The 25,656-nt window shown below is 40.7% G+C and overlaps 1 protein-coding gene across 18 annotated transcripts in view; it reads right to left on the minus strand.

Annotated features, from left to right (window-relative positions):
• Window positions 1-25,656, minus strand: part of ZBTB20 (zinc finger and BTB domain containing 20) — a 911,487-nt gene that overhangs the window by 13,385 nt on the left and 872,446 nt on the right. For all 18 annotated transcript variants that reach the window (XM_037835777.1, XM_037835873.1, XM_037835864.1 and 15 more), the window contains one exon: window positions 5,169-6,773. In XM_037835777.1, coding sequence (XP_037691705.1) covers window positions 5,169-6,773 — 1,605 coding nt within the window. The remainder of the gene's footprint in view (window positions 1-5,168; window positions 6,774-25,656) is intronic.

Consider the following 25,656-nt stretch of genomic DNA (forward strand, 5'->3'; position numbering starts at 1 on the left):
ATAAAATAAACAGCTCTGTGGAAACAGACTATTCATCCTTTCCAAAGTGATAGATGTCATCCAAGAAGGATATGATTTATTTGGTCATCAAGTATTTATTGAGTGTCTATTATGTGTAAGGTATTACTGAAGTATAATATATATTTGTATATTTATAATTGCTTTTGCAATTATAAAGAGCTTTCTTTCTAATGGGAAGGTCAAGACACCACATAATGTTAATACAAGTGGCACATCTAAGTGCTATGGGGGTACATTTACCATGGTACCTAGGCAGTTTGAAAGACATCTCACCTCTCATATGTGAGAGATTTGCTTCTATAATGTAAATTAGGCACTAAGAATCAAGCTGTTATATGTCACACTGATTTACTTTTTCCAAACACACTTATTATTAGTGGAATTTTAGAGAACAATGTTATATAACAAAAGAAACTTGATGCAATCCTTCTCCAAATCACCCAGGCTCAGCCTCCAGGGGAGTGATCCCTGTCACCTGGAGGGCTTGTTAAAATACAGCTTGGTGGGCTTATCCCTAGAGTTTCTGATTCAGGTCCAGGGTGGGGCTCATAAGTTTGTATGCTGCTTGTACGAAGACCCCACTTTGAGGACCATTGTTCCAGTTACCTATGAATTTTCTCTACTGCTTGCCTTCCATACTCACCAAGGCATAATTGTCTTACATCTTTCCTATTTCCCTTCCTTTCTATTACTTTAGTTTTGCATTTGTTGTTTTCTCTTGGTGTGTGGGGTGGTGATGGTTGAGGATCCCTGGTCTGTTGAATGGCAGGACAGTTTGTGTTATCTTTGTTTTTTCCCTAATTCTCTTGCTTTCAAACATTGTCCTTAACTCTTGATTTCCTTTCTCACAACTTCTCTGAAGCTGCAGTAAGGGAACTTGAGAAACTCCTAGAAGGGATGTGGTCCTACTGTGGTAGTGGATGGAGAGTGGTGAGGCGAGGGATTTTTTTTTTTCCTCTTAAAGAAAATTTAATACAAATAACAAATCCTTTAGGAATGAAAAGAAAGTTTTTTGTATGTAGGAAGTTGAAGGCAAATCCAAAGAATATCACATTGCCTCAGCATCAGCACTTGAATTTCATAGAAGGAAATGCATTGAGAGCTAATTATTCAAAGATGGAAGATAGAGCAAAGAAACTCAGTGTCTCCAGGGTGGAGGAGACTAAAGTAATAATGATGATGACTTTTTTTAAATAGAAGTTTTGCCTTTTAGGAAAAACTCTCACATATCATACCGTTATAGCTCCTCAAAAGGCAGGAGAAGTATTATTTTCAGTTTAAACTCAAAGAAACTGAGAGTCATGAAATTAAGTGACTTGTTCAAGGGCACAGAGCTAATTAGAGGAACCAAAACTGAACCCAAACCTTCCAGCTCCAGTGCAACCATGTTTTACTTCTGTCCCTGCTCTAAGTTATATTGTAATAATCACTGTGGAATATGCTTTACAATCAGAAATTCCTTGGTTCTCTAATGTACAGTTTAGCTCCAAATTCAATATGATGGGCAACTTACGTGTCTCAAACACGTCCTTTTAATGAGAATGTGGATAATTAACATAGAGCTACACAGGATTTTCAATGGAATCAAGATTACAGAATTGATTCTCTGCAGCTGTTGAATGCAAGCACCATTTACATTAAACCTTAGAGTTACTGAAATGCAAAGCCAATTATTGTGCAGGTTTATTTGCTTGCATGGTAGCTGTCATACAGAGAAACCACATTTCTTTCCTTTTAACTCCTCCAAACTACTCTTTGTTGGTAGGATTATCATCAGGTAGACTATGGGCAAGAATATTAAATGCATTCCTATTCTTTCAAGTACCCCCAGGACTTTCTAGAATCTTTTTAGACCAACATTTGGATTTTTTGCTTTGGATTTTTAATCAGTTCTGCTGCACTCATGTAAAGTTGTGAGGTCCCACTTTTTTTTATGTTTTCCTAAGAAATTGGAGAGAACTTTGTTTGGAAATGTGGGCCACAGTGAATCCAGGCCCTGAATCACTTCCATATGTTCAGTCTGTCTTGCCTTTTGAAAATCTAGGCTGACTGTTCTTAAACTTTGTAAGGTTATAGACCCCTTCAGTTGGAGACAAATATCAACAGACAGATGGTTCCTCCAAACTGACACTGCCAAATAATTTGGGGGTGAAAGGTAAGAGTGTTGCTTCTTTTAAATGAGGAGCTCAAGTGATACACACACACACACACACACACACACACACACACACACACACACATAAACATTAATTGTTTCCAGATGTGGCCAGATTATACACATCAATACAAGAATCTTCATAATTATTGAGGACCTTCAGAGTTTACAAGAGATGTGAAGACCACTCTTTGAGCACAAATCAGCTTTGTAAAATGACTTTACCTTTACTTGTAGCTGTTGCATCTATGATGTCTAAACATGCAAATCCACTACTGGATTTCTCATAGTTAAATCTAGTTATTTGGTTTAAACACAGAATCTTGCACTGGAGAAATGTGTTTGTACATCAAACAGACAATTTTTTGTAGTACCCTGAAATTTTTATGCTGCAAATTTAGAGGTTTATTTCAATATATGATCTAATAGAGAATATGAATTTGATATCCTATAGGTCTACTGGAAGAGGTATACCAAAGAGGAGAGTCAGAATATGTTTATGAATCCAAGACCAGTAAAGTAAACTTTGGCTAAGTAGACACTTACAGAAACATTTTCTTTTTACCCCCCCACCCCCCCATCCTTAATCTGAAGATTTATAAAATAGCTATTCAGAGGAGGAAAGCATAGATTGCCACATAAATAAAAATATTACTACTTAATTAATTAATTTACCTAATGATGATGCCCATATCACACAGAAAACTTCCCTAGAAATTTACCCCAAAATAAGCAGAGTGACTTACAACTACCTAATTTTCTTCCTATATTCAGTAGTGGTATGAGAACTGTCATCTTTAAGACCAACTGATTCACATAAAGGCACAAACGTTGATTAACATTATGTCTTGACTTAAGGTGAACTACAAAGAAGGCAAGGTTCACATCAAGTAATATTCTATTTTAGTTGCTTACTTCCAAATCAGACACTTCCTCTCCGCATCTATTGCTCATTTAAACTTACCTGCTTTATTTCCTATTCCCTAGCTTCCTGCTAATGGATTTGAGAAACAAGATTGCTTTGAGAAACTAATTTGTTTTCATGTATCATTATTCGAGTATTTAACCTTACCCAGGCAATTTATTTGTCATTTAACTGGGGTATTTATTCTGGAACCGGAGGTTTATCAAAAGAGTGACTTTCATGATAAGAATTTCAAATTATCATTTGGGGTAGGTATTTTTAGGTATAAAAGAATCTATAAGAAATCATATCACATAGGTGGTTGCTTAGATGGAGGCTCCTTAGAGTTCCCACCCTCTATATCTGTCCTATGATGGAACTAGGAAAGAGCACTGGATGGGTGGTCAGGAGGTCTTAGATTAGAATTATAGCATCCAGGAATGAAACACCATCATGCCTAACTACTCACTTGATGAATGCATCCCTTTACAACATCCCTACCAAATGATCATCCAGTCCCTCCTTGAACACCTCTAATTAAAGAACTCATTCCCTTCGAAGGCAGTCTATCTACTTTAGAGCAGATCTGATAGTTAACAAACTTTTTCTTTTAGTGAGTTGAAAGAATCGCTTTATAGCTTCCAATCATTGGTCCATCTCTATCTTTAGAGCCAAACACAACAAGCCTAATGACTCTTCCTCCCTCCCATCTTAATAATGATAATAATAATAGCTGCAATTTATAGAGTGCTTATTATGCACTAAGAATTGTTCTAAGAATGTTCATATATTAATTAATTTACTCCTCAAATCAGCACTATAAAGAAAGTATACCACTATTATTCCCATTTTTTATACAAAGAAATTGAAATATAGAAAGGTTAAGTAATTTTCTCAAGGTGACAAAGTTTGGTAGTAGTTAAGCACAAACCCAATCCAAGCAGTCTGGTTCCAGAGCTGAAACTCTAGCTAGTCCATTATGCTGCCTCTCAAACTCAAATACTAGACTATGGCTTTTATAATGCCCTGAGTCCTCTCTTCTGCAGGCTGAACAACACTATCACCTTCAACCATGCCTCATATGTCATGCCTTCATATCCCTTCACTATCCTAATTATGCTCCTCTGAATGTGTCATAGTTAGTCTATAATGCCTTTAAAATGTAGTACCAGAAGAGACTGTGGTCTACAGATAAGGAAAATAGAGAATAATCAATAGAGAATATAGTGAGTCTGTGAGTCTATCATCTCTCCTCATTTCAGGGACTATGGAAGTTGCTTAAGTTTGCATCAGTCTTTTGGTGGCCTCTTCATGATGATGGTCCACACAGAATTTATTACAGAATAAAATCCTCATCCCTGTGTGACTCCAGTCTAAAAAATGAGGTGATAGGAACATATGACCGTATCTAAGGTATACTGTGTCTGCAAATTCTTTATTAGGCTTTCCAATTTGGCTCTATTTGGAGACTGAATCATGTCCCCCATAGAGACTGCTCAAGTGCTAATCCCCAGTTGTGTGGGTGTGAGCCCATTTGTAAAGAAGAGCTTAGAATATGCTATTAATCGAAGTGTGGCAAAACTTAAGGAGGGTGGGTCTTGGTCTAACAGGGCTAAAGGTCTTATAAACAAAGGAAACTGGGCATGGAAGTAGAAGCCAGAGAAGGAGAGAGAGATTGCCATGCAAGGGTGGCAGGGATGCATCCACAAACCAAGGAACCCCAATAACTGCTGCCAAGGCAGCACCAGAATGCTACACGTATAGGAGAAAGCATGGCCTGGTGACACCTGGGTGTTGGACTTCAAGTCTCCAAAACCATGAGACAATTAATTCCTGTTGTTTAAGCCAGTGTGTTTTGTCATATTTGTCAGAGCAGCCCTGGAAAACCGTGATGGCCCTTCACCAAAAAGGGTTTCTGTGATTTTGCCTTTTGGCAGCAGTGTTTTGTTCCTCTCACAGGGGCATAGGTGAGGCTTTAGAAGATGGCTTCTGATGACTCCAAACCACTTTCACTTGCTGTCCTGCTCCTCCCTTTCCATAGCCCCCTCCTGGCCCCTGCTGCCAACCCTCCAGATGGTGTGCACTCACCTGTGTGTACAAACATGTGCTTGACGTAGTTCTGTTTGGCGGTGAAAGTCTTGTTACAGAGAGTGCACTCATAAGGCTTTTTTTCGCCCTGCCCACTGGCTGTGCTGTGACCTGCGGATGGGGCCAGGGGCTGTGGCGCTGGCAGCTGTGCAGTAAAAGTGGACAGGCCCGGCTGAGACACCGTCACAAACTGGGTCTGCTGGCCTGCAAGGGGCTGTGGCAAGCTGAAGAGGAAAGGCTTGGGGCCGCTGCCTGCCGGCTGGGTAGTGAAGAGGGCTGGCAGGTAGGTGTTGCCTGCTGTGCCAATGACCTGTGTGTTGCTGGTCAAGGTCAGAGGCATCCTCAGGTTGCTGGTGAGGGTTTCTGTCTGGCGTAAGTAGAGCTGGGTACTTGGCAATGGTTGCCCAATGGACGTGCTGACAGAAGGCTGCTGCAGGACGCTCTTGTCTGAGCTGTTGCTGACGGTGATGACGGTGTTGTCCATCTCCACCTCGTTGCTTCTCTCAGGGGAGGAGGCGCCTGTCTCTAGCTGGTGCGATGGGGGCCCACCCTCAGCAGGGGCCTCCGCAGGCTGCTCGGGTTGGGCGGGCTCGGTCTGGCCGTCCCGCGCCACCCCGGGCCCGAACTGCTGCTCCACCGAGTCCGGCTCAGTGCCTATGGAGGAGCTGACGCCCGAGTCAAAGCTCTCTCCCTTGGGCTCACTCTCGGTGCCTTCCGCCTGGTCGGTGTCTTCTGTGCACTCCTCGGATTCGTTGCGCTCCAGGATCTGCACCCTTTGCTGCCCATAGTAGTCATAATCGTCCTCCATTTCCTGCTTAATGTGAATGTTGCCCACCAGGGTTTGGATGCGCACGGGTCGGGGCTGCTTGCGGCAGTGCGTGGTCTCGGGGGTGGTGGACAGGTAGCGCTCCATCTGCTGGGAGCGCTCGTGGATGCGTGTGATCCAGCTGGGGTCTTCCATGTGGTGGTCGCGGGGCAGGCCCAGCGCCGTCTCGTGGTGGCTGACCACCGCACCGCTGTAGAAGGAGCGCTCGCCGCTGCCGTTCTGCATGGAGCACGCGTAGAGCGCCGAATAGATTCTGTCCACGCTGTGCTGCGGATGACTCTGCAGGTAGCCCGACTCGGTGTCGCTGCTCTGTCCTGACGTGCCTGACTCAGGAGTGCCCCGCGGTGTGTCCTGGCCTGAGTCCTGGATCCCCGGGAACACATCGCCCACGTTCTGCGACACAATGCGCGTGCACTCGTCGATGACTGTTTTGATTTGCAGGATGCTGGCGGCCGTGAGGATCTGCAGGGCTTCTGACTGCGAGACGCGCAGCACACCGCTGTACATGAAGTCAATGAGCTTTTGCACCGACTGCACCGACACCACGGACGGGATCTCGATGTCGCTGTAGCCCAGCAGCAGCTTGTCTTGGAAGAAGGGGCTGCCGGCCGCTAGCACGCAGCGGTGCGCGCGCAGCATGCTCCCGTGGATGCGCACCGTCACGTCACAGAAGTGGCCACGGTTGCGCTGCTCGTTGAGGGTCTCGAGCACGGAATTGCTGAAGTTGTGAAGGTTGATGCTGTGAATGCGCTCGGTCATCCCCTTGCAACTGATGTCACCTGCAACACAGCAAGGCGGATAGACAAAACAGGGCATGGGTCAGAGCTGGCTGGCTCGGTCTCGGCTGGATAATGCTCATCCCTCCCAGAAGCACCCTTCTTGCAGTCATAAGCAGGACTCCTTGGAGAGATGGACAGGCTTTGCACAGGGCTTAGAGCTGAAGGGACCACGTCATGGTGAAACAAGATCTTGGATTTTGCTCTGCTTCAGCATCCCAGCTATTTTGGGAGGCAGAGGTACTGGTTGAAGTAAAGAGGCCTAATAACCAAATGGGTCATTGCCTGCTGTTTCTACAACTTCAGCAAAGAAGAAATGAAAGTCAAGTAGAAGACTTGTTCTCATGGAACTCACTACCTTCACTTTAGACAAGCCTAAGCACAGTTCCTTTGGGAAAGCTTACATTTTCCCCAACTTATTGAAGTTCCTTATTTTATTCACAGACAGCAACAGTATTCAAAAAGAAAATTAATTCCTTTCCTATGGCACATTACCAAAACCCACACAATGTGTGAAAAAATTTGGAAAATTCAGTCCAAACTAAGATGTCCACCAAACAGCTGCCACCATGTTTTTCAGCTGAGGGATGGGCTACAGAATGCACTTTGCTCATTAAAGGGGCACTTGCCCCCTGTTTTCTTTATCTGCGCATTCTTGCCACTCTGAAAACCTGTTTGAGCCCTTTCTAGGGTGGCTCTATGGAAAATGAGTGGTTTTCTGATTTTCTGAGGCTTAATGAAGAAGGAATACTAAAAAAGGCAGAGATGGAAGCATTGACCCTGGAGACCGGGGTGTACGAGGGATCATATTTGTCATTCAAAGCAAGTACTTTTGAGAGTGAAAGAGAGCACTGTTAATAATTAGGCCAGGACAACAGGTTAAACCAACTCTGGGATATATGATCACCCTAGGTAATAGTCACACTCTGTTCACTTGCTAGAGGGGAGTATCACAAATAGCTCCTAGTAGGAGTATTCCCTGGTGTTTGGAAAGGATGAGCCCACCACTCTGGTGGTCTGAGAGGGTGGGGCTGCTGCTCCTACAGGATCTGTGGACAAAGCATCAAGCCACGGATTAAGCTCAAGTCTTGAAATCAAATAGAATTTTCCTTGCTGGGTTTTGGACTTTCTTGAGACCCATGACTCCTTTTTGCCTTCCAATTTCTCCCTTGTAGAATGGGAATATCTATCCCATGCATGTCCCACCATTGTATTTTGGAAGCAGATAACTTGTTTTCTAGCTTTCACAGGCCCACAAGGGAGAGGAATTTTGCCCCAGGATGGAACACACCCATAACCAATTTAGATGAGATTTTGGACTTAGAGTTGCTACTGAAACAGCGTAAGGCTTTTGGGATGTTGGGATAGGATGGATATATTTTGCATGTGGGAAGGATATGGCTTTTGTGGAGTCAGAGGGTGAACTGTTATGGATCGAATTGTGTCATTCAAAAAGACATGTTCAGGTCCTAACCACTGGTCCAATGAATGTGACTTTATTTGTAAATAGGATTTTTGAAGATTTTACTTCAGATGAGGCCAAACTGGACTAGGATGGACTGTAATCCAATATGACTGGTGTCCTTATAAGGAGAGGAAATTTGGACACAGAAAGAGGGACAGAGACAGAGAGACAACCATGTATTGGAGGCAGAGATTGAGTTATGCCCCACAAGCCAAGGAATGCCAGGAATTGCCAACTACCCACCAGAAGTTAGGGGAGAGACATGGAATGGATTCCCCCTTTAAGAAGAAGTATGGTCCTGCTAACACCTTGATTTTGGACTTCTAACCTCCAGAACTGTGAGACAGTAAATTTCTGTTGTTTAAGCCAACTAATCTGTAGTATTGTGTTACAGCAGCCCTGGCAAACTAAGATAGGTGGTTAACATTTGGATCACAGATTAAGAAGGAAAATAGGTGGCTTCAGCACTAGGTCTTAGTTCTTTCCTATTTTTCTACCTTGCCTTTCAGATCTAATGAATCCCTGTCTCCAACCATTCCTCTATGGCATTCCCCATTTCTCACCTTCACAACTCCCAAGTGATCAACTCTGGAGAGGCCAAGTAAGTGGGCTTCCAAAACCAGGTAGCCTAAGTACTGATTGTTGACCTCTGTCCCAGATCCCTATATCCTATCAGAAGCAAACCAGAGGTAAAAACCTGCAGACAGGAGGAATGCCCACAGGTTCTTTCTTCTTTGCCTTAACTTAAGATAAAGGAACTGCTTAGGGAAGTCTGAGCTCAACTAGCTTTCTCACTGTCTCCTCTGACTTAGCTGAGTCAGTGGGACCATACCCTTTTATATACTCATTCATTTCCTTTGTTCCCATCCTTAACACATAATCAGCCTTACATATTTCTTCTTAACTTCATAGATACCTACAAGCTCTATGTTCACATTTAGTGATGAGAAAATTTGCACTATTTTGTGTAAGAGAATTCATTCCAACCTCCATCAAGTCTGTTATGTGCCCCAAATTTTGCATTAGCCTATGGCTTATGCAAAGCAAATTCTCTTTTCCAGATTGAAGATCATGGTGCATCCCTATAACTGTGCTAATACAAAATATGGTCTCAGAGGAAGGCACCAATAACATGGGAAGGGATTTTCAGGAAATCTGTCAACTGATGAAATTCCAAGTTCTTGTTGAGTTATCCATGCATGTGTACCACAACAATAATAACATTCTTATGTTTTGTATATTATTTCATTTAATTCTCATAACAACCCTGTGGAATAGGTAGTATTATTATCCCCCATTTAACAGATGAGGAAACCGAGGCCAGAAAAACTAGGAAATTTGTCCAAGACCACATAGGCAATAGGTGGTAGAGCTTGAACCTGGGCAGTCTAGCTCTAGAGTCCACACTCTTAACTGCTTTAATATATGCGCTGGTTTGAATCTGTTATGTACCACAGAAAAGACTATGTTCTTTTAATCAGCTTTTGTGAGGGCAGCACTATTGTGGGTGGGACCTTTTGATTAGATTGTTTCCATGGAGATGTGACCCCTGCCCATCAAAGTCAGTCTTAATCCTTTACTGGAGTCCTTGTTAAGAGAGCTCACAGAGAGAGAGAGCTCAAGAAGCTGAGAGAAACATCTTGGAGAGTCGCTAAGATATGTAATCCAGAGTTTGCCCCTAGGAGAAGTTAAGTGAGAAGGAAGGTCCCACAGGGGCTAAGACAGAAGCCCAGAGACATCTTGGAGAAAGCCACTGAAACCAGAAACTAAACCTGGGAAAGAAGAATCAGCTGAGACAGCCATGTGCCTTCTCATGTGACAGAGGAACCCTGGATGCCATCGGCCTTTCTTCAGAGAAGGTATCATCCTGTTGATACCTTAATTAGGATGCTTCATGTCTTAGAATGTGAATTTGTGAACTAATAAACCCCCATTGTAAAAGCCAATCAATTTCTGGTATACTGCATTTCGCAGCTTTAGCAAACTGGAACACTATATCTCATGCTTTGCCCCTAAATGAAGCTTGGTCCTAAGTTGTCCATAAGTCTTCTGTAAAGTTGTGTGAAAAGGTTTGTCCAGCACACCTTCCTATACCCATGATTTACCATAGCTTTCATATTTCTAGGCCTTGAGATTTCAACACAGCGCCAATCATCTAACTTAGAGGACCTTTTAAAAAAGTTAATAGCTAGAACAATGCAAGTGATAAAACAAGCTTTTTCTTCATACAATTTTACTACTACCATGTTCTCTTTCATTTAAGTAAAATAGTAAACAGTAAAACTGGTGGTACCTGTGATTAAATCACTATCCCTGAGTACAATGTATCACTTTCTTTTTGACGGATTAATTAACATTTTTTCCACATAGGTTAAAACAGTCTTTACGCACACCTTTGCTCACAGCACCAATCACAATGCTGCCACTAGAAATGTCATATAAGACAAACGGTTTTCTTTCAGAAAATTCTGAGCTGTATAATATCATAATAATACCTGTGTAGTGTTTTATATATATGGTATATAAAAAAACTACACACATAGGTAACATCTCATTTATTTCTTGCCGCTATCCTGTAGGTTCTCAGGACAGATCTCATTATTTCTATTTGAAATAAGAGGCAATTGAGGCTCAAAATGTCTAAATGTCTTGCCCAATGGCAGGGTCAGGAGTGAAGTCCTTATCTCTTGATTATCTTTTCACTGAATAATACCTGATCTCTGAGGAATTTGAATTCCTCAAAGTTCTAGGACTATCCTAATTCTCAAGACATAGAAGAAAAAATAAAGACACTAAAAGTAATGATAAAGGCTGCTTTAGAGATGGGAAATGGTCACAGCAAAAGCTGTGATTATATCCCAAATAGTCATGTACACACACAACCTCATGAGAAAAATTCACACTGCTTGTTTGACTGAACTGGATTGCAAATTTAGTCTATTGAAACAATCATATTACCCTATAGAGATGATCATAGGCAAAATTATCAAATAGTCTGAGTTATGTGATTACTTCAGTAATGTTGTCATTAATATTAAAAACCACAGAGGCAAACTCAAGCCTGCATACATATACAACCTGACAAGCCTACTTGGATTTTTATTAGACACCAACTTTAAACATCTCCTTGAGTCCTCTGGCCACACACTGAAGAGAGAAGCCATGAAAGGCTGAATCATTTTTACTGATACGGGTACAGATGCGATGGGGACCTGACTCTCCATTTAAGCGCACCTCGTGCTTTGAGCACACAATGCTGAAGCAATTCCTTTCCCAGGCTTTCTTTTCTTTTTAACACTAATACAGTGGGAAAAAGTTTCTGCCACAGTAAGGCAAAGTTCGGGCTTTTGTGAAATGCGTCCTTTTATCCATCGGGCATTAATGTATAGGAATAAATCTGAAATACTCTACTGTAGAAGATTTTTTCCCCCATTGAAAACAAATCTTGATTAGATGGTTATTCAAAGACTGTATAGGAAGGAATGGTGTGAAAATGCTGACTCCATTCTTTCCTAGATTGGCACTGAATAGGCATTCGGCCTATTCAAAAAAAAAGACCTCTCAATTCTTCAAAACCACACGACTTTACATAGATTATATTTATTGGGGGCTTCTCCACTCCCACCCCCCAAAAAAGACCCATGGTGATACGAACAGAGAACTGATGGCAAAATGAAAAAGTGATAAAATAGTTAGGCATGTGTTTTAAAATAATTACCTACTTCCTTTTCTTCAGAGTAAAAATGCAGAGTCAGCCTGTGACAGCATTTACTAGAACATGCTAGGAATTCTGCCACTGAAAGTGATGCTGTATTCTAGCTGATCATATTCTATGAGAGAGAGACTGCAATATCGACAGGGCTGAAGCAGGGTGAGCACTAAAGGAAAAGCCTGTTTGTGGTGAAATAGGTGACAGAGGGCCTGCCTGACCCTTTGTTTCATAGGAACTCTGCTCCTGTCAGTTCCTTAAGCTGTGGGGGTCCAGGGATAGGATTTAGCATGAGAATAAAATGCTGCCATGCACAAGGGAAAAGAAACAAGAAAGGAAACAGCAGGCAATACAATCTCTTTTAATTAGGTGTGAAATCCAGTCCTTTCTCAGTCAGGAGAGCAAAAGGATATATAAAATAAGACTAGCACAAGGGTGAGATGCTGTAGAGAGAGATGGGAATTTGAAGTCTCTATGACTTGGGAGGAAACACCAGCCCTCAAATTAAAATCAATATGAATTTCAGTCAAATCAACTGGTCTATGTCAAAAGGCCAGGTAGAAACCCCTGGAGCTTTCAATCTGGAGCACCAGGCTCCAATGAGATAAGTGGGTCAGCCCTTGAAGTAGGGCAAGGGTGGCCAGGCCTCCACAACCCAGCCTCCTATATCACACTCTTTTCCGCCCTGTACCCTGCTACATTTAGTACGCTGAGGTTGACCTTTCATATATCAGGTGAATTAATGATGATCTTAAGCTATCACATGTTGGTGCTGCTTACCAAGTTGGTCACACTAGGAAGGGCTGTCTTCTCTGGAGAAAGCAGGGATGCATGTGGTAACTCAGGCCCTTTACAACCCAAATTCACATCTGTCACCCCATCGGGGGCAAGACGTCAGTTATATCTACTACTCCTTTACATTAGGAGAGCTGGCTGAGTCACTGGACTGTAGGAGGGAGAGATTACTTGCTTACAGGGTCCAGAGCAGATGGAATGCCAGGTGCCTAACTGCTCTTTCTATCTCACTGGCATCTTCACCCTCTTTAGAAGGCATCTGGGGGCACTGGCGGCACTGGGGAAATCACCTGTTCAAGCTGGAGGTGACAGGCAGAGTAAGACCTCTCTCTCCTACCTCAGCTCCATACACTCAGCATATCCCAGCTGTCATTGCCTCCATTGGGGGACCATGGGAGGGTTATCTGCCTAGGGGAAGAATTGCCCTGTTTTATTTCCCCATTCCTGGGATAAAAGGGAGATGGTTTGAGGCATCTCCCAATGAGGGGCTAAGCCTAGCATACAGGAACCACCAGGAATTTCATCACATTTTTTAGCCACTGATAACAGAACCCTTCTCTCAAAACTTAAACCAGTTGTTCAACTTTCAGAAATTTGATTTCCAAAGACATTTTTCAGAAGCACATTACCTATGAAAGTTGGGGATTGCTTTGTGTACTTTTGTAGCCACTGCTTGTTAATTTTGCTGGGCAAAAATACTGAAATTACTAGCTTGTTTAAAGTGTTTAAAACACTATTATATTAATGATCTCAATATTATGGTTGGATATGTCTTTCCTATTACTTGAGTTTCATTCATTTATGAAATATTTCTAGAGTACACTTTAAGTTTATGAGTGGGTTTTAGGGGGTGTGTTGGTCAGCACTCTCCAGAGAAATAGAATGAATATACATACAGTTTTAGAAATGTTGATGTCAATAACTATTTACCAAAATTTGGTTCAAATCACATTTTTATCAGGGTGGTTGCATCTGCTTTGACAATAAAAATCCACAGAAGAGCTAGGAAACATCCTTTAACTTTTTTTTAGATTGTAGACTAATTAGATAATGTGATATAAACTGAATAAAAATTAAATACAAACTCAACGTACACTCTAATCTAGCCAACATAATGGAGTTCACCTTACCTAGAGGTGGACTTGAAAGCTCTGCAGTACTTTGAACAGGCAGGCTGCCTGCGCCTCTCTCTTCTGACCTTCTTCTCTCCCTTCCTTCCTTCCTTGCTTTTTTCTGCTGTCTCATCATAAAGTTTTATTAAGTTTAAATGTATGAGGAACGAGAGGCAAAATTGTGAACTAGGAACACGTTTGTCCCATAATCCTCAGGCCCATCCCAACTGGAGTTTTATTCCAGTCCTGACCTCCTTTTCCTCTCTTCACTCATCAAAAACTAAGAGCTTTAAACTTTGTCTGAAGGCTGGGAATAAACTGATTTTACTAGTGGGATTATCAGCTCAAAGGAAGAACTAGTTCCTGCAAAGCATTTTCTCTTGGCCCTAGAGACTCTCCCAGTTTCCCTCACTTACCCCGGGACTTTGGTTTGTCTGGTTCCAAGCAGAGTCTGCTGTTACCTCTGAGAAGGGACTAAGAAATACCTTACGTCCAAAGTTGCAAATACAGCTGACTTATGGATGAAAGTACTTCTTCGGTCACTTGAATTTTCACCAATTCATTAGTGCAACATTTACTGAGAATACTTCTGTGTAAAAAGACGCATAAGGGGTATTGGGCTTCCCCACCTCAACGGTTGCTGATGTGCTCACAGACATAGGGGACTGGTGGTTTGATGGGCTGAGCCCTCTACCATGGGACTTGCCCTTGGGAAGACTGTTGCTGCAAAGGAGAGGCAAGGCCTGCCTATAATTGTGCCTAAGAGCCTCCTCCTGAATGCCTCTTGTTGCTCAGATGTGGCCGTCTCTCTCTGGCTAAGCCAACTTGGCAGGTGAAATCACTGCCCTCCCACCTACGTGGGATCTGACACCCAGGGCAGTGAATCTCCCTGGCAATGTGGAATATGATTCCTGGGGAGGAATGTAGACCCGGCATCATGGGATGGAGAACATCTTCTTGATTAAAAGGGGGATGTGAAAGGAAATGAAATAAGCTACAGTGGCAGAGAGATTCCAAAAGGAGCTGAGAGGTCACTCTGGTGGGCACGCTAATGCACAATATAGACAATCCTTTTTATGTTCTGGTGAATTGGAGTAGCTAGCAATAAATACCTGAAACTATCAAACTACAACCCAGAACCCATGAATGTTGAAGACGATTGTATAAAAATGTAGCTTATGAGAGGTGACAATGTGATTGGGAAAGCCATAAGGACCACACTCCCCTTTGTCTAGTTTACGGATGGATGAGTAGAAAAATGGGGGAAGAAAAAAAAAAAAGGCACCCAGTGTTCTTTTTTACTTTAATTGTTCTTTTTCACTTGAATTTTTTTTATTATTTTTGTGTGTGTGGTAATGAAAATGTCAAAAATTAATTTCGGTGATGAATGCATAACTATATAATGGTACTGTAAACAATCAAATGTATGCTTTGTTTTGTATTACTGCATGGTATGTGAATATATCTCAATAAAATGAATTAAAAAAAAAAAAGACCCATAAGGACAGAGATGATGTGAAACCTACAACAGCTGGAAGAAATTCATCCAAAGGACCTTTGATACTTGAATTACACTAATCAGTCAACTTCTCCCAGATCTCAGTGCTCAGGAAAAGCTGCATTTTGTTTTAATCTTTTTGGGCCCTGTGAATCTCACAACTAATCATGTTTCCCTTTTGGCTCTGTTTACTAGGGTGCTCGAAATAAAAATTAAGGCCAAATTTTAGCAATTATGAAGGACCCCATGGTATGCTTTTCTGGGTAAAATTTGCCCCGAGCCTCATTCTAATGTCAATTCTTTATTTTACCTCTACTCTGATTTATTCCTATAATTGTAAATAAATATATTTTTCTATATATTTATAAATATATCAAATATTCTTTTAAGCCAACTTAAATACCTTTAATTATGAGGTAAGGGTATACTCTAACAATTAATCAGGAAATAATTGAGCATCAACTTAGAGAACCAATTCTAAATAAGCTAAAACTTCAGTTTGGGGTATTATCAAGCTACGTGCTTTATGAATTTCTATACTTAGAGCATCTGATTACAGTGGAATAAAACACTGAAAGTTCAAAAACTTTCTTTACTCCTTATAATACAGCATGGGAAAGCTGAGTTTTAACTCTGCGAACAAAGGCATTAGATAGCTATAATTCCAGACAACATTCTGAAAGATACCTATGCCCTCACTCCAAAGTTTAAATGAAATGGCTTTTTCTTTAGGAAGGAGAACCTGCTGGGACTAAGGAGAAAAGTCAATGAAATCTGAAGTTGATGCCTTAAAAATCCTCTTATATTGTAAACCTTTTGAGACACCTTTTAGAAGTTTGATTTTTTTTTTCTCTAAAGCTCTTTCCTTACAAATTTAGCTGCTGCCCTATTGTAACCTTTTCCTTTGTTCACTAAATCTGGGGAACAAAAAAACAGAGATGCTGCATCTGTGGGTGGGATACAGAAATGAACAAAAGGATCTACTTAAATTCACAAAGTTATGCAGTTTGAACTTGGCTTTGGATGAAGCCTCAAAGAAGAATCTATATATTCAAATGTATAGTTAGTAAGGCTCCTTTATTTTGCTTGAGAATAAAGTATAAAATTAAAAGGTGATTATACAACTAGCATCTTCCTACTTAGTAATCTGTTCTTTTGATCTTGACATCATCATATACTTATTTTAAAGGAAAAACAAAATTTTAATTTTAGTGAGTTCAAAGTCCAGTATAACTTCCCAGTAACGGCATTCTTTTAGAAAGTATCATTAACTGGTGATGGCGTATAGTTAGGTAAGAAATTAATTTTTTTACTTTGGGAAAACTTTTATCTGGACTTCAATAAGTGAGAAAACAGAACCCCACCATGTCATTTTACAAAAGCTTTCTAACTAAAATAATCACAGAGCTTCCCAATTTACAGAACTTCCTTTCGTCTTCTAAAACTGCTTTTGAAGCAGTTCTTCAAATTCATGCTAAAAGTTCTCTTTGCTTGGGTCTTCCTGGAAAAAATAAGTTGCCTCCAATGTGACAAGTAGTTTTCAAGTGTAGCTCTCTATTTGTTGGCAGGAGGGGGCTGCACTATTTATCTATGGAAGATGTGGCCTTGAGCTGTGATAGACTGCTTTACCCAGGAGTAAAGGCCTTCTATCCAAAAGCAACACAGAAGAAGAAAGGAAAAAGGTAAATCTGTTTTCCTGGATAACTGGTTAACATGGAAGCACAGAGGTGATTTGATGTGGACCAGTTTAAGAGAGTTTCTGAAACTACATTTCATCTGCCCACCCAGGGTGATCCATCATAAACCAGGCACAAGATTTTCTCAAGAAAGTAAGAGATGTTAGCTCTCTTTTGGTTCATGCTGAGATTAGAAAGATCTTAAATAAATACTGTCAGATAGAACTCAAAACCCTGGGAGTCCCTGATAAATATGTGAAGTAGAAGGCAAACTTCGTAATAGTCTACCAAGAAATAAGGTGTTTTATTCTTATTATATTCTTTACATATTAAAGAAAAAAAGACTTAAAGGTCAGAGTGTATATGTAAGAGATTCTATAGCTATAGCCAACATTCTCACTGATCTTAATTTACTGATTTGATTTGGTCTGATTTTCTCTTTTTTTCCCCCAAACTCTCTGTGCTAATTCAAGAGTCTGGCCATTTTTCCATCCCTTGCACATGAGGCAGTCATTCTTAATTCGCTTGTTTTGCTGATTTTGTCCTGAGTTCTGAAATTGTGTTTTCTCTACTCATCAAATCACACATACTCTTCGAGAATCCTAATCAAAGTTCTCTCTGAAGCTTTCTTTGATGATTGGATGATTCATCTTGAGTTCTCCCTTTTCATAATTTCCACTGGGGAGGTAATAAACTGAGACACTCATTTCTGGTTTGTTGCCACAGAATTAGAAAAGGTTTGAGGTCTCCGCATGCTCACAACTCCAGTTGGGGTAATTGCCTGGGACACTTCTGGCAGCTGGACATGAAAGGGCACTGTCTTGAAATTAACAGTGATGCTTTGGAGACTGGGTGCACTGTCAGTGGCAAGGACAACCATGAAGGGCATCTCTGAACCCAGCTAATGCAGCAGTGCCTGGCAGCCAGGAGGATCAGGCTCACTGGCCTCTTTGTGGGCTAGATAAGTAACAACCATGAACTGAGGAACCAAGCATCCCCTAGATTTCACATCTTGCACAAATCTAGGGAGGGAAATGGAGCCCTTAAATTTGACTGAATTTCTAGCTAACTTGGTGATAGGGGCCTCAGATTTAATTTGACTTAGAAAAATAAATGTTTCTTGCATCTGAATGTTGAAGAATAAATTTGAACTTGCTACACATGTACCACATGATTTAATCCTTAATAGTACAACATATTATCATCCCTTTCTTTCTATTTTAAAATTATTTCCGTTTTATGTTTATGAGAAGACTCCAAGCTCCCTGAAGGCTAATACCTTGTCTTGTTAAAACTATATAAGTACAACTACATATTATATGTATACCTACATATGTATGAGTGTGTGGGTGTGTATACACATGCATATAGTTAGATTCCTCACACTACCCAGCATATTTCTCTACATTGAATAGATCCTATCTCAGTATTTGGTCAATATTCCACTGTGCTTCGCGAATATGCTGACAATAAGTGGGGACCTCAGGGTGCACCTGTTCTCTGAAGTGTGTCTTTCCAGGCCCTGAAGTTCTGTGTAATGCTATTCTTCCTGCCCTTTATTACCCTATCCCCTCTCATCAGGGAATCACCACAGTTCAAGGTTTGGTATCAATTTAAGATCTGAGGCAATGGAGTTTTCACTTATGATTTCGGACAGATGCCATACTATTATCCCCACTTCCCTGATTCATTTCCCCCTAGAGACTGCTCACTGGATGCTCTCATCAGTTGAGAACTCGGTGGAACTCAGCTGAGAAACTTGGTGGAACTCAAGGCTGAGCCACATCTTGAAACCCAAAGTGAAAAGAGATGATCAATCTGTGATGTGTATAAATATGATCAAGTCAAACTCCCACCACTCTTGCCTAATTTAGGTATGCTCAACTGCTTTGGTAACAGGCATTACGGAGATATCTATCAATCAGCTTTGATACTGGGTATTTATAAATGTGTTTACAGTGTCAGGGATTGTTTAGTATCTTTTCCCTTGTTGGCCACTGGGTGTCCTCATTTCCAAAGTAAATATGCAATGTTTTGTGTAGGTCACCGGAGAAAATAAGACACTAGTTTTCTCCTTGGCTTCTCATATACTGAGTTTAAATTTATTGCTGAACTCACAACCAGTTTAGATGTTAGTGCTGTTTAAAAACCTCCAGGCCAATCTGTTAAAGTTTATAACCGGAAGTAACTTACGCAGGGTCCAGACATGAATTTAAAAGGCTGTTTCCTCAACAGAGGGGCTGTGGTCATGCTATTAGAATGAGCCCTTATTCATTTGAAAATTGGCATGGGATTTTGCCTATCCGCCGAGAGAGCCAGCAGAGAGGAGCAGAGAAGGTCTTAATTTATTCTTGAAAGAAAAGAGAACACCAAATATCTCCATGGGATATTTGTTAGATTCTGTTTTTATCTCAACTTTTCTGGAAACCAATTAAAAATAATAATGAGAAAGATAAAATATGTCCTTTTGCTTGGGAAACCCAAAATAATGTGAAAAAGAGTACAATGAGCTGGGTCAGTATACTGATTATCAACCATTTCATGGTTAAAGACAAAGAATTAAGTATTTCCTTTGTGGGCCAGTTATCATATCTGTAAAATGAAGATGCTCATGCTTTACAGGGATGTTGTGGAAACAAATAAAATAGATTATGGGGGCCCTTAGGGTTCCCAGGAAGAGAAATGTGCAAGGGATAATTTAGGGCATAACTAATATTCTAATTGTGGTTGAGTCACAAATGTGTGACTTGTCCTTGATTGCTGGCAGGAGTCAAGGCAAGAGCTCACACAGTTAACAAATATTTACTGACTCAACCCTCCAAGGTACTGAGTGTGACGCTCTCCTCTCAAGACCAGCCCTGTTCTCCAAGGGCTTATGGTTCCAGAAAAGAGGAGCTTGCACTTTGGAAACCTGTGGTGCCTGCTGCCCCATTCTGTGCTCTCAAAAGTGATTTTCTGCATGCCTAGGGTTGTCAATGCTGCTAAATTAATACTAATAAATACAACTCTGATGAGATTATTCCCTTGCATGGCAAAAAGGATTTCTACCTCCCCACCTTATAAAATTTTCAAACTTGAGGTACAGAAACTATTGAATATAAAACAATACCTGTCTTCAAATGTTGTACTTAACCAACGAAGTAACATTTTTCAAAAGTACAGTTAATTTTACTGTAATCATCATCATCATCATCATTATTTATTATTATTACATTTACTAATGCATATCCCCAGCTTAATTATTATTCTCTGGCTTGTTATTTCAGTACATAAATTAGAAATATGCTTCTTGTGCGTGACCAACAATTTACACCAGGGAAACTAAGAAGCTCTGTGTTATGGACTGACTTTCAGAGATATTCTACATCCTACTGACTTTGCCTACCAATCTTTTCTGTTTGTAGAGGGCCACCCACCCATGCCTCTAGTACAGCAGCCTGTAACTCCTAATTAACTGTTTAAATCTGCAACAATGCATAACAGCCAGCTACCTTCACCCTGAGATTCTACTAAAGGATCACAATGCACTCAGAATGAATGGAGAAGTCTTTCACCTCTTATAGAGATCCTTAAATTCATGGGATTTATAGCATTTTCCAACTCTTTAATGAGTAGATTCTTTTTTGAACTACTGTAACCCTGAAGACACAAATCTGCAGAGCCCTCATGATTGTATTTCACCCTTAGCTTTTTCTCCTTTCGGTGTCCCCAGTTTGCTCCTTTAATTTCACTTTTAGAACTTCTTAAGGCTCCGTGGCTGACCACCACACAGCGCAGGCCTTATCTGATATGCCGGTGCCTGTTGTGGTCTAAGACACTGGTGTTTTGTTCTTGAAGTACAGGACTGATGTTCTGAAACCTAAATCCAACACAAAGGAGATCATTAGATCATTTTAAGTGTTTCTTTTCTTGCCTCCTGGTTTCCTCCTACCCACCCCAATACTTCCTTAGTCCTATGCACTGGCAGCAGATGGCAACCATATTCCAAAGCTGAGTATACACAAAATCGTGCCATGGAGAACAGAGTGGCTTCAAAGTTAGCTTTCTATTCAAGTGGGATGGCAGAGACTTCTGGAGGAGTGAACTCATCCCTCATTCATTTAATCCTCTATTCATTCAGCCAGGAATTTGTTTTCCTACACATCCTTCTACTGTCCAGCCAGTTGAGGGAGGGTGGGCACGAAGCAACTCTCTTGAGGGCCCCTCCAGCAGGAGGGCGCTGAGAATCTATGCCAAGCTCTTGTTTCCCTGGGCCAGCTCTGCATGCTGCTGATCAAATCATGCCATTCCTGTGAGAGAAGCTTCGGAGCATTGTGTGTGGGGGGTGGATTTCTCAAGAACTGTCTCCTTGCTAAACTGACAGTCACAAGCTGTATTCCCGAGACAGAGATTATAGCTGGAAAAAAGGGTGAACAAGGAGGAGGGGGTGGGGTTGCAGAAAACTGTGCAGGATGTTGCAGTGATGGAGGTGGGAGTGGGAAAACCTTTCCTTTTTGTTGTTTCAAGGTTTGCTGGAGCTTTTGCCTAATCATCTGTTTGAGCATCTTGAAAATAAGTATCTATTTCCATCATATCCATCAAAAAACAGGCACCAGATTATACTACAAAGTTGACCTTAACCCTGCCATATTGCTACTAGAATCAAAATATGTATCAGCCTACATCCAAAGAAAGCTAGTCTGTTTTTCCAGCATAAAAACCAGAGGGTATCTATGACACACTTTGTTGTGTAGGAATGCTGAATGAAAAAAATCAGGTAAAAAAATCAGTACTTACATTTTTACAAATGATGAAATGCTCACAAATGCACTAGACATTTACCTTTGTTCAATACTCTATGCTTCATTCATTCATTCCACAAACAATTTGCTAAGCACCTACTATTGCTAAGTACTTTGCTGGGTGCTAGGGATCCAGCAGTGAAAAAGACAGACAAGATTTCTGACCTTGTGGAATTTCTTCCTCCTGGCCAAAATAAGCATTTAATAATTTAGCCACTAGACTGTTATTTGAAGAACAGGAAGAATTCATCTTTCCTAGTATTTCTTCCGAATCTTTCTCAAACATATTTCTTGAAGGTCCAGACTTCTTTAACCCAGTCGTTCTGTCTTAAAACTCTCTTTCTATTGTTATATTCATTCCCTTCTCGGCTACAATGTTGAGAGTTCAGATTGCAACTGCTACCATGTTTTGTGTGTGTATGTGGAACTGTATCCCTGAGGATCGTTACTTTTCAAGCTGCACATATATTTTCTCTGTAAATATTGTACCATCTGATTTGCGTCTTTGGATTCTGCTGATTAGCCATCAACGTGATTTAAGGAACTCTGCATATGAGATGCAGAAATCATGACTCAGTAAGTTAATATTTTAAAGCTCTGACTTGGGGTTTATACAGACTTGCAAATCATCTAGTTGAGCATTCGATCTACCACTATACTAAGAGATTTACAGATCAAGTTCTATGCCTATGTGTCTCTAGAGTTCTGTACTCAGCAACAAAATTGCACAGAAGAGAAGCAAATGTCCAAAATGATCTCCACACAATACCAAAATCTATGTAGGCACATGGGACAGGGGAGGCTCACGAGGTACAACGAGGTTTACTAGGAACAAGAACGAGGCAATGGGTCTTACGAATTTCTTAAGATTACATTTTTTTTTCCCTCAACTTCTGAAAACTCCTTCAGAATGGAGGTAGGGACATGTACAGAGTCTACAATGGATTCTCAGGGAAGACAGCAAACCAAGCCATTCCTAACATTTGAAAATCTCTAACTGGTTAGAATGTACGTAAGGACAAGAAGAAAGGAAAATACTTACAGGTTAACACTAAAAAACCTTCTCTATACCGAGAACAAAATGTTCAGAAAGGACTTTTAAAACTTCTCTAAGCTCTGGTTTCCTTACCTGTAAAATGGGGGTGTTTTGTAAGAATGATATAAGATAATGTATTTGACACAAAGTGGATGCTTAATAAGTGTTAGTCCTCTTCCATTTTTAGAAAAACACAAAACAAAACAAGACTAATGTGGGAATAAAAGAAAGCTAAAGATATTTTCCCCTACACGGGACATGACTTCCAGGGGTGTGAGTCTCCCTGGCAACATGGGACAGAACTTCCAGGGATGAGCCTGGCCCTGGCATCCTTGAATTGGGAAATCCTTCTTGGACCAAAAGGGGGAAGAGAAATGAAACAAAATAGGGTTTCAGTGGCTGAGAGATTTCAAATAGAGTTGAGAGGTCATTCTGGAGGTTATTCTTATGCATTATATAGATATCCCTTTTTAGTTTTTAGTATATTAGAATAGCTAGAAGGAAATACCCGAAACTGTTGGACTGTAATCCAGTAGCCTTGATTCTTGAAGATGATTGTATAACTACATAGCTTTTACAGTGTGACTGTGTGATTGTGAAAACCTTGCAACGGACACTCCCTTTATCCAGTGTATGGACAGATGAGTAAGAAAATAAAGACAAATAAATAATGGGGGGGGGGTTGTACGGGATGTTCTGGGTGCTGTTTTTTAAATTTTTATTCTTATTTTTATTTATTTGTTTTTGGAGTAATGAAAGTGTTCAAAAATTGATTGTGGTGATGAATGCACAACTATTTGATGATACCATGAACCACTGATTGTACACTTTGGATGATTATCTGGTATGTGAATATATCTCAATAAAATTGCATTTTAAAAAAAGATAATGGGGAGGCTTCCCAGTCAACTGAGGCCTGAATCCAGGAAGGGACACGTAAGAGGGTCACTGGCTTTTTCCTGAACTAAAGAGGGTCACTCCTCTAAATATAATCTTCTTCTACAGATGTTGGGCTTTTGAGTCTCAGTCATTCTTAGGGGGAAGGATGGGCACGTTACCACTAACACATATGTTGCAACTATTTTAGTACATTTTTATTTAATAATTTAAAGAATTAAACTATAGCTACTGCTAAAATTCACTGAGTGATGACTGCTTCTCTGGTGCTGTTTTAGGGACTTGACATATGGCTTCCATCTAACCCTTATAATAACCCTTTGATTTTTTATATTCCCTTTACATACATGAGGAAATAGAAGCATAGGGAGGCTAAGCAAAGGCACATGAAATGCCTTCATAGGCTGAAGTTCCCATTGAAAAGGGAAGTAGACTATGGGTTGAGAAAATATTTTCTGAAAAAACCCAGGGCCCAAATCTTAGTCCATTATTAATATATTCAAGAAGTGGCTTTAGAAGCCTGTTACCGTACCTGCCCCAGCCCTGCAGGCATACTGAAGGGGCCCACAGGGCTTCAGGGGCCATCCTGCATCTGAATGTTCACTTCAGACCTCTCCTGGCCTCTTGGTTCACTCTTGGGGGTCAGGTTGGAGGATGCAGATCCTGACTGGGATATGTCCTGAAGAAGTGGCTCTTCCGTTCTTTTAGTTTTCAGATCCCAAGCTGATAAAAGCTATAAACCCGGGTCCCAACACAGCACACACATAGGCGTGCATGCAGTGTGTGCATCCTTCCAGAAGGTTTGTAGACTCTGGCAAAGAGGTCCAGTCATGGCACTAGTGGAATCTATAGTGCCCACGTCAAGACCCTCTGCTCTGCATGGGGGTGGGGAGGGTACCCTTCTGCCTGAAGCCTCTGCCTGTGTCACTATTCAAGGAAATATGGCCACTTGGAAGCTCCTCTTGGTGTGTTAGCCCAGGATTACCAGGGCTACTTCAGGAGTCCCAGGATCCAATCACCTTTCTGGGAACTTTACAATAGGAATCAAACGGAATAGACTAGATTTCTGCATGCTCCTCCCAAATTGGAGAAAACACCCAGGTCTGCACCCAGAGACTGACAGTATTTCCCTGAAGAAAGGACATGTTTACTCTTCCCCGGGGTTAACTTATAAGAGTTTCCAGTTCAGAATTTGCATGTGTCTTTTCCACAAGACATGGAATTATGCTCATAGCTCAAATTTGTATATATCTTTCTTCCAACATGCTCTTTAAATCCAAATACCCATTTGAGATATGAGGCAAAGAGATAATAATTGATTATACAGGAAAGGAAGTGATTACAGCAAGGGAATTATTGATAAATTAGTTTAGCTACTGCTTTTTAAAATTATCCATGTAGTGTTCTACTAGCCACACCAAGCTTTCCTACAGATTTTGTATGCCCTGGTTTAATACTGCATGAGATCTTGGTATAAAACTGATAACACGAACCCTGTTAAAACTGTTCAGAATGAGGGAGTAGGAGGAAATTGTTTCTTGGAATCAGAGAGGAAAGGAAAAAACTCAAGGTCCATTTTGACATGAACTATGAATTCTTTCTGCCTTGTGAAATTATAAAGTCTTGAACATTCAAAATTCCTCCATGTAGTTGTTTATATAATTTCTAGTGGTGATAAAGTAATCTTCTCATTTGGTTTTACAGGTAATTTAATAGCAGATTAAAGTAACATTTTATTTATTTGGTTTCAGATTATCATCTTGAAGTAGAAGTAATTGCAAGTACTGTGTGTCCAGGTGACACAAGCCCTAGGAATGTCTTTAACCATCAAAGAGAGTAATATACTTTAAATGTACAAATTCTAAAAACCCACAAGTAATGAACTTGAGAATGTCTTATTTCAATGAAGGAGGACAT

The sequence above is a fragment of the Choloepus didactylus genome, chromosome 1, assembly GCF_015220235.1.
Source record: "Choloepus didactylus isolate mChoDid1 chromosome 1, mChoDid1.pri, whole genome shotgun sequence".
In the NCBI taxonomy this organism is placed as follows: domain Eukaryota; kingdom Metazoa; phylum Chordata; class Mammalia; order Pilosa; family Megalonychidae; genus Choloepus; species Choloepus didactylus.